General features: G+C 49.1%; 3 protein-coding genes across 3 annotated transcripts; 2 read left to right on the forward strand and 1 right to left on the reverse strand.

The window, feature by feature from the left end:
• Window positions 1–362: 362 nt before the first annotated feature.
• EsH8_X_000356 (uncharacterized protein) lies at window positions 363–4,281 on the forward strand (the record flags this gene model as incomplete). Its single annotated transcript, XM_083274444.1, has 5 exons — window positions 363–440; window positions 499–1,133; window positions 1,192–3,005; window positions 3,087–3,291; window positions 3,390–4,281. 5 exons carry the CDS (start codon window positions 363–365, stop codon window positions 4,279–4,281), a joined length of 3,624 nt encoding a protein of 1,207 aa, XP_083119836.1.
• Window positions 4,282–4,993: 712 nt separating this feature from the next.
• On the forward strand, window positions 4,994–5,904 carry EsH8_X_000357 (uncharacterized protein; the record flags this gene model as incomplete). The annotated part of the gene is made up of 2 exons (XM_083274445.1): window positions 4,994–5,331; window positions 5,397–5,904. The coding sequence occupies 2 exons, from the start codon at window positions 4,994–4,996 to the stop codon at window positions 5,902–5,904; spliced, it is 846 nt and encodes a 281-aa protein (XP_083119837.1).
• A 1,365-nt stretch (window positions 5,905–7,269) lies between these two features.
• On the reverse strand, window positions 7,270–8,314 carry EsH8_X_000358 (uncharacterized protein; the record flags this gene model as incomplete). The annotated part of the gene is made up of 2 exons (XM_083274446.1): window positions 7,270–7,555; window positions 8,244–8,314. 2 exons carry the CDS (start codon window positions 8,312–8,314, stop codon window positions 7,270–7,272), a joined length of 357 nt encoding a protein of 118 aa, XP_083119838.1.
• Window positions 8,315–14,070: the final 5,756 nt, after the last annotated feature.

Here is a 14,070-nt window from a genome sequence, read left to right on the forward strand (position 1 = left end):
TTCGCATTGTTGGACCTTCCATATAACCCACAATTTCTTGGCATCCGGCCTAGAGACGGTTTGTTGGTTGAAATTTCTGTCAAAGCATCACAGGCGTCGAAACTGTGCCTCAAGTATGCACCACCGTAAATGAGATGTGCTGTGCCCTGTTCGAGAGGCCGGTTCGGCCCACCGAATCCGGTGAAATCTGTGCCATCTTGGCGTGCGATGCTTACAATTTCTGATGCCGCGGAACATAAAGTTGATAGTGAAGTCGAAACCCGCCGACATATAAATAATCTCATGGCTGTGTTCTCTTTTTGATCTCCTTAAAGAACATTCTTTCGTTGCTTTCATCCGGTACTTTTCAATCTTCTACCGATATGAAGGTTGAACTGCTTTTCGCCGCCTTTGCTGGCGCATGCCATGTGCAGGCTCAGGCTGTGTTCGCCCATTTTATGGTAAGTAAATTTATTGCCCTCTCCTTATTCAAGAGAATGCTCTTTGACTTATGTATAGGTGGGAAATACCGCCAAATATACGGAAGACACCTGGCGTACAGACATAAGGCTTGCCAAAGAGGCGCACATCGATGCCTTCGCACTCAACATGGCCCATGGAGAATCCGTGAACGAGGTATCCCTTGAGCGAGCTTTCAACGCTGCCAAAGCCGAAGGCTTCAAGCTCCTGTTCTCTTTCGACTACGCCGGCCAGGGACCATGGCCGAAAGACACTGTCATCAGCTATCTCAAGAAGTATGCGTCAACAGGCGAGTACTTCAAGCACAGCGATGGGAAACCTTTGGTCTCTACATTTGAAGGCCCAGAGAACGCGAACGACTGGATCGATATCAAGAGCCAAGTTGGATGCTTCTTCATGCCCGACTGGTCATCAAAGGGCGCCAGGCCCGCCTTAGAGCTTGCGAACGGCGTTGCCGACGGTCTCTTCAACTGGGCTGCCTGGCCCTGGGGCACTCAAGACATGGATACCTATGTCGACGCATCTTATTATCACTACCTCAGCGGGAAGCCCTACATGATGCCTGTTTCTCCGTGGTTTTATACCAATCTGCCTGGGTATAATAAGAACTGGATGTGGCGTGGCGATGATTTGTGGCATGATCGGTGGATTCAGGTTATATATAATAAGCCTGCGTAAGTAACTAAGCCTCAGCTGAGACACATTCATCTAATACTAACTCACTTATCTCAGCTATGTTCAGATCATTTCATGGAACGATTATGGCGAGTCCCACTACATCGGCCCATTATATGACCATGCCATGGAGGCGTTCGTGGTTGGCAAAGCTCCATTCAACTATGCTAGTAATATGCCTCACGATGGCTGGCGTCTGACACTACCTTTTTGGATCGACTACTACAAGTCTGGGAAAGCCACCATTACCCAAGAAGGACTCGTTGCCTGGTATCGTAAAAGTCCATCCGGCGCTTGCGGAGATGGTAACACCGTCGGCAACACGGCAAGTCAACTTCAGTTGGAATTCCCGCCGACATTGATTATGCAAAATGAGATCTTCTTCTCGGCTGTTCTTGCAGCGACGGCCGAAGTCACGGTCACAGTTGGAGGCACGACCTTCTACCCGAAGTGGATCTCGGTTCCAGACGGGGGCGTCGGCGTTTACCACGGCAGTGTTTACCTGCTAACAGAAACCGGTGACGTGAACATCCAACTCTCGAGAGGCAACCGGGTCATTGCGAGAGTCGAAGGTGTGGCCTACAGCTCTGCAGGCTGCCACGACGGACTTACTAATTGGAACGCTTGGGTCGGGAGCGCTGTCGTCCCTGGATCCGTCTCTGCCACAACACCGCGCTCGCGCAATGACCAGGGGTGTGTCAAAGGAACTGGTGCAAAGGGCTTCGTGGAGCTCTGCGAATTCCTCTGCAAGTATGACTATTGCCCGGTATCGGCATGCCTATGCCAGGCCGTGGGAGCCCCCAACGCCAAGCCACCTGCACTGCAGAAAGACGGCTTCCCTGCCAAAGGGAAGAGTGAAAGCTACATGGGACTCTGCTCCAACGCCTGCAACCTGGGATTCTGCCCAGAGACTTACTGCTCGCCTACTCCGCAGGAGATGATCGTGCCGACCGTCTCCGAATTCCTCCCGCCAGCCTGCAGACGGGGTAGGGCGCGCCCAGGCCACGAACCCCTTGCGGGCCTATGTTCTTACGCTTGCGACTTCGGCTTCTGTCCCCTCCACGTCTGTACGTGCGATGAACAGGGCGGGCTGGTAGAACCACCGCCGAAGAACCCTGACGTTACTGGCACGGTGCTTGGAGGTATCAACGACGAGAAGCTGTGTGATTTTGCTTGCTCTCGGGGGTGGTGTCCTGATGACATTTGCAAAAAAGGCACCACCACCACGCCCCCCTCGGACCCCCCTTCAGATCCTGAAGACACGTGCAGTAAGGATGATATCACTTTTAAGGCCGAGAGCATGAGAGCCGGCAGTCATTACCCCATTGCTTTGCTCGATGCTGAAACTGTGGGCGCATCGGATAACCAGTATATCACTATTGTCAACCTCACGCCCTACCGCTTCAAGTACCTCAGGGATGCATCCAACTGGTTCCAGGTGCGTCCCGACTTTGACGACATCCCTCCCGGACACAGCCGTCAGTGCGTTATGGAATATGCTATAAGCGGAGTCAAAAGAGTTGATGATAAGGGAGAGGCGTACTTTGAGGTGGAAGGCACCAATCGCCAGTTTGCTATTAAGGCGAGGACTCATATACCACACCAGTACCCGCGTCGTACAATCATCGACCTTTACGGTCTGGGACTAGGCGCAAGGGAGTACGAAGACCCGGAAAAAGAGGCTTCTGTTACTTTCGTGATCACGGGTAGCGAGTCGTACGGCTACCACCATTCTCTAACCTGGGAGAGCACAAAGGACAATTGGATGCGGTCGATCTACGACGCTATCAAGGACAGGGAGTTGAGGCATGTGGTGATGCCCGGAACGCACGACTCTGGAATGAGCAAGATTGGGAAATACATGTGGGGAGGTAAGTAATGATGTGAAGTAACCCATTCTACTTCGGCCACCGTGATAATCGGTATGACTGACGATTGGTTCTACTACACAGGAACTGAAATGAACACTCGTAATCAGGGCGTTAGCATCTACTGGCAGCTTAAAGCGGGCGCTCGATGGTTTGACCTCAGGCCTTCGAGGGTACCGGCTACAGACGATGGGGAATTTCACATTTTCCATGTTGCCAGTTTTATGTCCGCTTTACAGTTTGGAGCTTCTGGCGTCACACTTAGAAATGTGATTGACGATGTCAACAAGTAGGTTTTGTCTTCTAAAACAGCTCCTTGGTGCATAGTTTGCATGGATTTCTCTTGCTCCCAGTAACACAGCGGCTTGCTAATATTCGTCGGGCTAGATTCACCTCGGAAAGCTCCGGAGAAGTCATAATACTATGGATGGGAAATATTGTACAGTTCATATCGTCCGGTGGCAACCTCATAAACGCGACGCAGACTGCCGAGCTCTTCGCGGCACTTGAGAAGATTAACAATAGGTGCCCTAACCTCGGAAAATCGCCTAAGTTTGGCGAGAGGAAAATGAGCGAATTCATGTCCAAGAACAACGACCATGGCTGTGTCCTCATTATGCTTGACCAAATGGTCGCTGATGGGGTTCCATCAGGAGATAAGCCAGCCGAGGGCATCTATAGAGGACCCGATTACCTGCCGAATGAAAACCATTGGGCAGAAGCGGAGAGCCCCGAGGAGCTCATTGACAAGCAAACAAAATTCTTCACGAACACAATTAGGGAGCGAGGTGCCGGTTCTCCGGACGACAAGGTCATTGTCGCGCAGTTCCAGCTTACACCCGCGGTCGACACCAGCAACAGGTACGGCCTGGAGGCTATGGCCGTACTACCGACCAATCCGGCACTGTATTGGGGTGGCGTAGCGGCTATGAGCCCACAGTTCTATCCGAACGTCATCATGCAAGACTACTTCGGCGTACGGCTCATTGGGGAGCACGGCTGGGACTCACTCGGCGCGGAGGCGCGTGTGCTGGCTATGGGCCTAAACCTTTACATGGCCAGCGAGAACTGCAAAGTCAATAAGAGGAAGCATCCGCTGTTAAAGAAGTCGAACAACAGGCTGCCTGCGCCATGGAATGGCATTATCTTCGCCAACGGCACCGTTATGGACAGCCGGCCGGCGCACTACGACCCTTGGCGCAATCCTGTGCTGAGGGCCGGGACCGTGTTTGGCAACGGGACAGTGCTTACGAGAAACATCACTAACCCGTTCCACTAAGGTAGCATCAAGACAGTTTGGTGTATTTCCTGAATGGATTGGGTCTTTCTGTGTATTTTCCACTTCTATTATGTACCAACAATTGCGTAAGATAGCTCATGTTTTTACTTCTAGCACTGTAAATACACTCTTTGGTGGGATAGGTCAAGTTTGCGTCACATGGCCTTCTGAATTTACAGTGTCTCTTAAGATACCGATGTTGTGTTTCTTGTTTTAGTCTCAAGTTGAATACCTTTTGTACTGCTTCTGTTGGGCATCTTGGTCCAAAAAATTTGACAAAATGATGGCAGGCACCCTGCTATGCCAAGGCAAATTAACCGAGCACTCACCAACTTCCAACACGGGCAGCCAACAGCACTTCAGCTCACGATTGCTGCGCCGCTGCGACCATCCAATAAGCAAGCCAGCCTGGCCTCGTAATTAGGTTGGAGAGCCAAGTCCTGCGGTGCCCCTTTTGGCAGGAGTCCGTCCCCTGTCTCCGCACCTGTTTATGCTTGTCCATTTTAGCTTGTCTTTTGATTGCTTTACCCGCCCCCCTGCACAACCTAAAGCCAAGATGCACAACCAACAAGACTTTATCAAGCAGGTACTTAAGTTGTACAGACCCCAAGTTGACGCAACCAACCGTTTCCCTCTTTTGGCGTGATCCCACCTTCGCCCATCCCTTAAGTTGAGTTTTGGAAGCACGCACTGCGAGCCCTAGACCATCAGGATGGCCACCACAACCAGAGCACCCGCGCTTACGACGCCGTTCGTCCCTGAGCCCGAATGCACGTCCACTTACCACGTCTTAGAGTTTCATTTCCCTTCCGCTGCTGGCGGTGCATCTGGAACCAATGTCCGCGAACAGGTACTCGTCGCGGCACCCGGCAACGCTAAGTTCGCCTCCTGTCAACCTCCGGGCTGGAGTGACGATGGCATTTCGAGCACCCTTGCTTTCAGCCCCGCTGTCTGTCCCGATACATGGCATATGTACCACATCACCGCGCACGAGGAGATAGTGGCGGGTACGTCGACGAAGACCGTTACGACCGCGTACTGTTGCAATGCGTTAGTTGTCCATTATTTTCCCTTTATCCCATCCATGATCAAGCGGGTTCTGACGCGAGTGCCAGCCAAGATACGGTCTACCCGACCGGGGTAGTTGGCCTGGGCATCGATTACTTCTCTTCAAACCCAGCCTGCGTCAGGACGCTACATGAATGGGATGCGATGACCTTTGTCGCAAGGCAAAGCAAAACCCCGTTTTCCACGGTTACATTTACGGAGGGGACATCGGTGCAACCCGCGTGGCAAATCGCGTGGGAGGAGACAGACCGCGCCGTGCTGACGCCCGCGCCACCAATACTCACGCCGGGCCAGTCGGTTTCGGTACTTGTTCCTGGCGAGCCGATCTCAACCATCTCGTCTCCCCAAAGCACCTGCAGCGCCTCTTGCGGCTTGAGCCACGGCGATTACGATGGCATAATCCAAATGATCGCAATCCCTTCGAGCATTGCCTTCGTGGTTCTTGTAGCGGTTTCTGTTTGCTGCCTGATGCACAAGAGAAATAAAAAGAAGAAGAGGAGGGCGGCTGTTTTGCAGGCGCAGGGTGAAGGAGGCAGTGGACATAATCAGCAATGAAGCTTCTGTACTCCATTGAAATCGACCAACTCCAATATCTTGAGTAGGGATGAAGAATTCATGAAGAATAATATTGATAGGCCTTAGTTGTTGTTGCTGTTAGTTTCCGATGTTACGCGCTCGAGGCTTACGTCTCTGGTCAGTATTTCTGTAGGGCTACTGTAGTTTCCATTCTTGACTTAATACTATAAACTCCCTAAATGTATTTTTCTCCCAATCTTCTAACCATAAATTGCATTACACGCACACAATACAACTTCACTCAACCAGTACTGGTCTTGTGCAACGTATAGAAGTGAAAGACATTCTTAGCGCTGGACTTGTAATTCCTAGCACCTTTATTCCCGGTCCAACTGACCCGAAACCTACCATCGAATCAATCGTGCTTCACATGAAACTCGTGGAAAGTTTGTCGGAGGTCTCAAAGGGCGCGCCTCAGGTTGACGTGTCTTTGCTGCTCAGCATGCCACTTTCTTGGTGTCATCTCGGAAAGTGTGCATCTGGGTATGCTGTTAGTCTAACAGATTCAGACTTTGATTTTGGGTTGTCAAACTGACCCCAGACAGTGTCAAGAATGTCGGACTCTCTTTTTTTATGCAATAATCTTTCTTGATCCTCATTGATACATCCCTCAACGAAGTTATAGTTGAAGACGCTGGGTCTTCCACTCGGGCCGCTTCATGCAAAGGCCTTTAGCAAAGATCTTTAAGGTAAATCTACCAGAAAACCCTTTGTCCAAGACGGGGTCGCTATAGTCTGCAGAATGGTGGCATTGAGAGGATGGCCGTGGAGATCGGCAGAAACTGCGGCCTAACTCCAAAGCTCTTCTTTCGCGATCCCTCGACCCATGCCCCACTGTATTCAAGAAATCTTCAGTGTCATATCTTCGAGGATATAGGACATAAACAGATAGATTTTCTCACTTTATGTTCCCCAAATTTTCTACCATGCAGCACTGTGATATTGTCGATGGTGTCACAATCAAGAGAGTATAGCAGGCATCGGAGATTATGGGAGATGGTATCTAATATTCTCCTGAAGGGAAAAGGAGATAAGTAGTCTGTATAAATAAGCATCTAGTCAGCTAGATATCATAGTATCATAGTCCACACCGTCATCTTCGATCTCAGATCCTGACATTTTGGATACCCAGACTCAGTATCTCCGCAGGGTATCATTCCTGTTTTCTCCATTGTTGTTCCTGTAAACGGTCGTAGCAGAGAGTAACGGGCTCTTGGCTTGAGTGTGAGTGTGGAAGCGAATTTGTTTTCTTCAGTTACATCTGTCAGGAACAGGGGAAAACCTGGATCTCCAGATCTCACAATCGGGTCTGCGTTTAATTCGGGCGATCTCTTCTTCTGGAAGCTAGCTCTGCTTGGGCTTCCCGGTGATATGCGCCTTGGCGGCAGTGGTGGTGGAGGTTTTCTTGTCTCTGGAGCCAGGTAGCTTCGTCATCTTGGGCGCCTTTGCTTCCTCCCGTTCGCCCTCGACTTGGTTTCTGTTGTTGAGGAGATTCTTAGCTGTCCTGGAAATCGTCGCCGGCGCCTTGTTCTTCGGTGTCATGTTAATATTCATTGCTGCTGCTGGCTGCATGGGCTGCTGCATGCACTTCACTTCCGGCATGTGACGCTTGAGATCGCGGTAACAGTGACTAAGGAATAAACTGATGGTTAGGCATATAGGCATACTATTATTCTGAAGGGTTATTAAATGAAAGCCCTGATAACATCCCACCTTTATTATCTATACTCCGAATTTGTTTCAGTATTCGCGTAGTGGTAAATATACACTCCCAAGTGCCATTATGGCCATGCATTGCGTAGAATGTACCAGAGTTTTTCGAGACCTTGACACTCAAAACCCTATACAATGTCTCGGTATCTTAAATAATTCAATAGCCTCTACCAACTCACCCACTGTGAGCATCGCGATTTTCAATCTGGATGATAGTTGCTGATCATTCGCTGCAAAATATCGGGGTTGTTGACCTGCAGACTGGGAAGCTGGCAATGACGCGGATCACGGTCTGAACCGCTCGCACTACGGCTTAAACGTAGTTGGCTACCGGCTCCTTCAATTATTCAACCTCAAAACTTTGTTTCACATTCAAATCATTCCCCTTACCAATTGCTGTATCCGTTGGTAAGAATTTCAATGAGCACCTGCTACCATAACTCGGTTGGAGAGAAGTTTGGTGGCGAATATGAGGATAATACACAAACGTAGTACTAATTAGCATGTTGCCGGCCCTTCGGGTGACTCCGCGTTTCACTAACTCTCAACCCCCACAACGTGGAGATTCGCGCGCCTTTCTGGGGAAATTTTGGTCGTGGAGCCACCCAATTATCCACTGATAGCCGTTTCGTTCGTTGAGGTTATAGCTGAAAACACTGGGGTAACTCATGCGCATTGTGTTGTATGATACGAGATTGGCCCTTGCTCAAGGTATCACAATCGTGAAACTTTGCCATTCGGCTATACCGGCCTCTTATAACATGGTCATCTTCTCAAGTGCGTATTCCAACTGCTGCCATCTTGCCGTTGGAAACGTTTGAAATCGGAAAAAGAATGAAAGCCCAATGCACGGTTCTTGATCAAGGTATTATTCCGTCTTAGCTCGGCTTTGCACCGATACTTCCGTCCCATGGATGGTTTGTTCACAGAATTGCGCTTTACTGCCGGCGCTCAAAAAAATTAAAAAATTTCAAGAACAGCAGAAACACTCCCTTAACCGATAATTGATACCTTGAGTTATTGTCGACGAAACGTTTCATTGGGGCGTAGTGATGCTCCCTTACTAGATGTAATATTACCTATCTGACACCTGTTTGGAGCCATCAACGTCGATCAAACACATGGCAGGTGATAGCTGACACTCTTCACACAGACCCAGATTTTACTTGGAACAAAGTCGGTATGTGCGCGCGAAGGTATATAAAACCTCATCATTCTGCGTAGTTAATGGTCGATCATCAAGCCATCCGCCTCTTAACTTTTGCATACGATATATTTATTCCTTTCGTTGTTTCCGGCCAACCTTGCCCAATATCTCACTTCCGTTATTATCATTTCAAGGCAAAATGCAAATTTCCATCTCTTCCATCTTCGTCGCTGTGTTCGCTATGAGCCAGCTTGTGGCTGCTGCACCGGTATGGATCCCTTGTTTTCGGTTCGATGACGGAAGTTGATTGCTAACGTCGGAGCAGCAAAACAACGCTCGGGAGCGTTTCAAACAGCAAAATTGCAAAAGTCAGGCATGCATCGACTCCGTTGACTCGGGTTGCCCACTCAGCAATATCAACTTCGTACTTGGTGGCTGCGACGATCCTAGTCAGTAATTTGGCAAGGTCAGAAAAGGACGTAAATTCAACCATAAGCCTAAGAATTTGTGGAACATCAAATGGATTTCGGCTCCGTTGATATATAACTCGCCGAGAAAGGGATGCATCCAGGTAACCAGACAACGAGGCCACTTGGCTTGCAACTGGTTGGGTTCGGCCACCAATTGTTTACAAATTTACAAATTCAAGTTAGAAGGAATTATAAATTACAGTGTGCAAATGCCCTCGAATTATTAGTTCCATCGTTGAGTTGTGAATACCTTTCCCGAATGAGAACTGTAAGCCTTTGCCACGCACTAAACAATTGTTTGTTCCAATGCGCACTCGACTGTTAGGTGACATGTAGACGACTTCTTTAAAAAACAAAATAATCATGAAGGCCTTGTAGAGTTAAGCTTTTTGGACTTCATTCTAGCTCTATCAAGCAACCAAAAGTCTTGATGGATTAACTTTAACCCAAGTCGTTTTACACTTTCTTGAAGGAAACATAAATATTTACCTACTAGGTTGAGGAATGTGGAGAGGTTTTCAATTGAATGGTCAAGGTACGAACGAGGAATGCAAACGATGAGATGGGTGTTTCGGAAATTCGGTAATTTGACTAAACCTGACTAGGTGAACGGCCTTACAAAAGTCGAGCTTGGAATCAGAAAATCAAGGCCAGGCCCTCACTTACGATTTAGTGCGGTCATGATACACATATCTGTGGTGGCATGTCTCACGGGAATATAGTGATACAGGCTGTTGGTTATCGGTGCTTATCAATCGTCCGGTTGTAATGACATGCAGTGGCTGTGGATAGCGGCTTGACTCTGTTGCTTTGCTATTACTGCAACCTTGAACTCGTCGTTGCCTAATGTCTACGGAAATGATTGGATGCTGTTGGTATCACAGGATACCCGTACGGGTAGAAGATCGATCGAAGAGCAAAACTTGGACTGTATTCTGTAGTTGTGTGTGTAGAAGGAAGAAAAGAGAGGCAGCCAGCGGAAGCAGCAGTTGTGAAGATATCACCGTTGGCGGCCCGGAGGTAGAATCTCCGGGCCCAACTGCTGCCGCTTCCCGCGGCCTGGCCGCCTGCCCGTATTCTGGCTGGGTAATCCAACAGATGCAGATGTGCCGTGGCGTTGTGCGAGGTTCGAAGCCACTGCCCGGTCCAGAGCATCTGCGACATCACTGACGGGGGTCCATCTGCTTCAACCCATAGTTTCCGTATCTTGCTGTCCCCGCAGGACGCGGTCGTTGTCTGACTGTCTCTTCAATCTTCAATCGACCTCAAATGCAATTTTCTTGTTGACCATAATTGTCTCAATCTTCAGCAACGGCACTCACCAAAACATGAGAACACGCCTGTAAAAGTCTTGTCTGGGCCATTTAGCCGTGAACCTGGCCTAGATGGCATCTAGGGCAATGGCGTCAGCCGGTTGGCACCTCTCCTGGTTGGAGCAGTGGTTGCCCTTTGTCTCTGGGTTTACAGCATCGCGTATTCTTGGTCGGCGACGGCCCCTCAAGTGAAGCGCCCAGGACGACAACTGGGCGTCCAGCTTCATTAGATCAACCCATCTGGCGACGGTGTCGACGAGACTGAGACAGATATTGTCATCATTGCTGTCCATGACCTGGACACAACGTCACCGCAGACCTGGGAATACAAAGCAGTGGGAGCCTAAAGATTCCAAGAAAATCCAGTCGTTCCTTCAGACAAACCGGCTTTTGCAGAGCCTTTTTCGGACTCCAACTCAAATGGACGCACTCTGTCTTATATGGGACGAAGCCCTGAAGGTCAATCTTATACCGGAAAAAATGACCGAAGTCTATAACGCCATTGTGGAACCTCTCTGGAAGAGAGTCATAAAAAGACTAAAATGGAACTTGCTTAACCCCTAAGTCCTTTCTTCACCTGAGGTTGAGGATCATGCTGGCGAATTAATCAAAGTTCATGAGTCCATGGCCATTAGTGGTCTGTTAAAAATCATTACCTAGGCTGACCCTGCCTACTGCAACGCTCTGACAAGAATTGTCAACATTTGCAAATCGGAATATCGCTCAACGAGTTGTTCGGACGTCTCTTGTTTATACGGACATCAGACCCTTCAGCAATCCTGTCTATGCAAAGTCTCCATTTCTTACATCTAACCTTCCAAGAGTATTTTGTTGTATGCTTTATGTGGTGAAACTAATTAACAACGACACTGTAGAGATTGATAAGATGGAAAATGCGAGTCTAGAACTCATAGTGCATTGTGCCAGGCGAGTGAAGGACAATAGCTAGGAAAGGCCCCTGAATGGGTAAGCCGGGATGGTACATCAATTAGTAAAAGCCAGTGTTGATATCACAGAATACCCGTACGAGTGAAGAGCTCGGCGAATATCAATATAGTGTATTCGGAAGCTGGTAAATCGGTACATAGCAGAGAAAGTAGGACCAGTAGTTAAGATATAGCTGTTGGCAGCCCGAAGACGTAATCTCCGGGCTCCGCTGCTGCGGCCGCTGCCGACCGCCGGCCCGTATTCTGGCCAAGTAATTCAACAGACATGTCACTGATATCAGTACAAAGCCGAAGTAAACGCGCTTTACCGACTCATATCACTGTCTCAAAGATTTACGGATTCTCGATTCTTTCTAAACCTATTTTGCCTCAATACATTATAGCAACCTAATCAACAACCATGCGATAGCCAGAGGTCCCAAGATAGAGACCACTGTGGGGTCGTATGATTGCCGCGCGGTACAGCTTATGTTTAGCAGTAGGTAGGATGACGCAAGTCACGGATTTCCAGGAGGCTTGCTTTGGACTGCAGATCAAACCACGCAATTGATTCCTCACAAGACCTCAGTGTTTCTGACAGTTCCGACCCTGCTAGTGCAACGGACTGTATGTCGGCTCTTCCACACTGACTCATGATCGTGGATGGTACTATCGCTTCCGTGGCTGATGGGGTTCTCGGCGAGTCAGATTACCACGGAAAAGCCTCTCCTACCGAACCTAGCAGCGCCGCCGTGACAAAACTATGGGGCCACTTAAGCCGTCCAGGTGCGGTGGAACACGTTGCGACCTTCGGAGATCGCGCGATTTACGCGGTTGATGCTCAATCAGACATGATATCTGTTGGAAGCGATTGTGGTAAAATGAACCTGTATCAAAAGCCTCTTTTACCACTACAACAAGGCAATCTGAGTGTTGAATGCATCTACTCAAAACGTAGTTAGTAAATTCTCTCCCACAAACATCAAATTGACACTCTAAATTTCTGACAATTGAAAACACGCTAGGGCCTTTGGCGGCGCTCTTTTTCATGGATCCATTGTCATAGTGCCGGGTTTTCGGGGTGGTCTTCAACGCCACAGACACTTCGCTTCGGTGCTCTGGAAGCTAGGTCGGACTGACACTGAGCGCCGTCTCCCGGTCTCATCCGCGGACAAGTCGCCAAGCGCGGCCGTACGCCAAGCGCGGAACTGCAATTTGTCAGCTGACATTTCCAAGATTGCGAGGGGTCTGGGTCCGGGGAAGCTGACGGCTCCCAGGATACCGGGGTGTCGCCCGGAAAGGTGCCCTTCGGGGAAAGATCGAATTCTGACATTGAGTTACACCAAGACATCGCTGTTCCCGGTTTACGTGCGGCTGGAATTACGCCACACGGGACGATTTAATCTATTTTTACGCTTTGACCATGCTATCCGATAAATCCTCAGACCAAATCGGATTGAAGATAACGGCAGCAATTGACTCTTTCGGGAGAGATCCGTCTGGGACCCTCTGTGTTGTCTACTTCCTGGTATTCTAACAAGCCGAGGTAAATGCGGTATGCCCTGAGTCGTCTCCGGGGAGGATACGACAACAACTAGTAAGCCTTGTACCCAACGTCACGAAAAGCAGGACCAGCCCGCCGGCTGACCCTTTTCATCGGTCTTTCGGTTTATTAGCTTTCAGGCCATCTTTTTCGACTCCTGATAAGTTGGAATAATGCAACATGTAGAGGTCAGGGAAAGCGGCAAGAAAACTAAAATCAACAAGAAACCTCGTCGTTTATGTCGCGTCGCTCGCGGTCCGCCGTGCGGGACTGCCGGAAAATCTTCGCCAACCAACAGATCATCAATTTAAGTTAAGCATCAAGATGGCAATGGCATGATGATGGCGAACTAGGCGGCGATCAAGGGTTACAGAGAGCTTATGAAAGCTTGGTCGAAAACCGCACATGGGATGAACCGGATAACCTAGACGAACCACCGGACAATAGTGTGAGCGGAGCGTTTTGGATGAAAAACCTCGCGCAGTCGATGTTGCATTCTACATGTCTTCAATTTAAACATGATCAGATGGCTGAGACAAGCGCGTCGAATGATACCTGCCAGAACAGGAGGCCCGTGAACCACAGCCCAATGCCACGTGCATGGGGACACAACGTCTGACAGGAGAGATCCACAATCCTTTTTTTTGACTCGAGTCCGGTTGCTAAAGCTTCCTAGTTGCTCCAAGTCCTGTTTGCTGACGCATGGCAAGCGATTAGAGCATGATGCTTGAATCATAAACGTGGTACCTCCACCTGCACCACTACTAATTAGGCCAAGCTAACCAGGGACCGCAGTTACTGCAACCCTAACAAGGCATATTTCATCATTGTTCGTCTCATATTGGTCTCTTAGTCTTGTTGATCAATATAATTGAGTTTATACACGCATCCTCCCCAGACATGGACCGAGTAAATTGATGACTGCAACGGAGTTTGCGATGCGCACGGTTCTAAAATAGAGAGATACTTTGGTATTGACCCGTCCCTTAGCCATGCGTTCCTCTCGTGCATTGCCGAACAAGTTGTCTCGGCC

The sequence above is a fragment of the Colletotrichum jinshuiense genome, chromosome 10 (genome assembly GCF_051148585.1).
Source record: "Colletotrichum jinshuiense chromosome 10, complete sequence".
Lineage (NCBI taxonomy): Eukaryota > Fungi > Ascomycota > Sordariomycetes > Glomerellales > Glomerellaceae > Colletotrichum > Colletotrichum jinshuiense.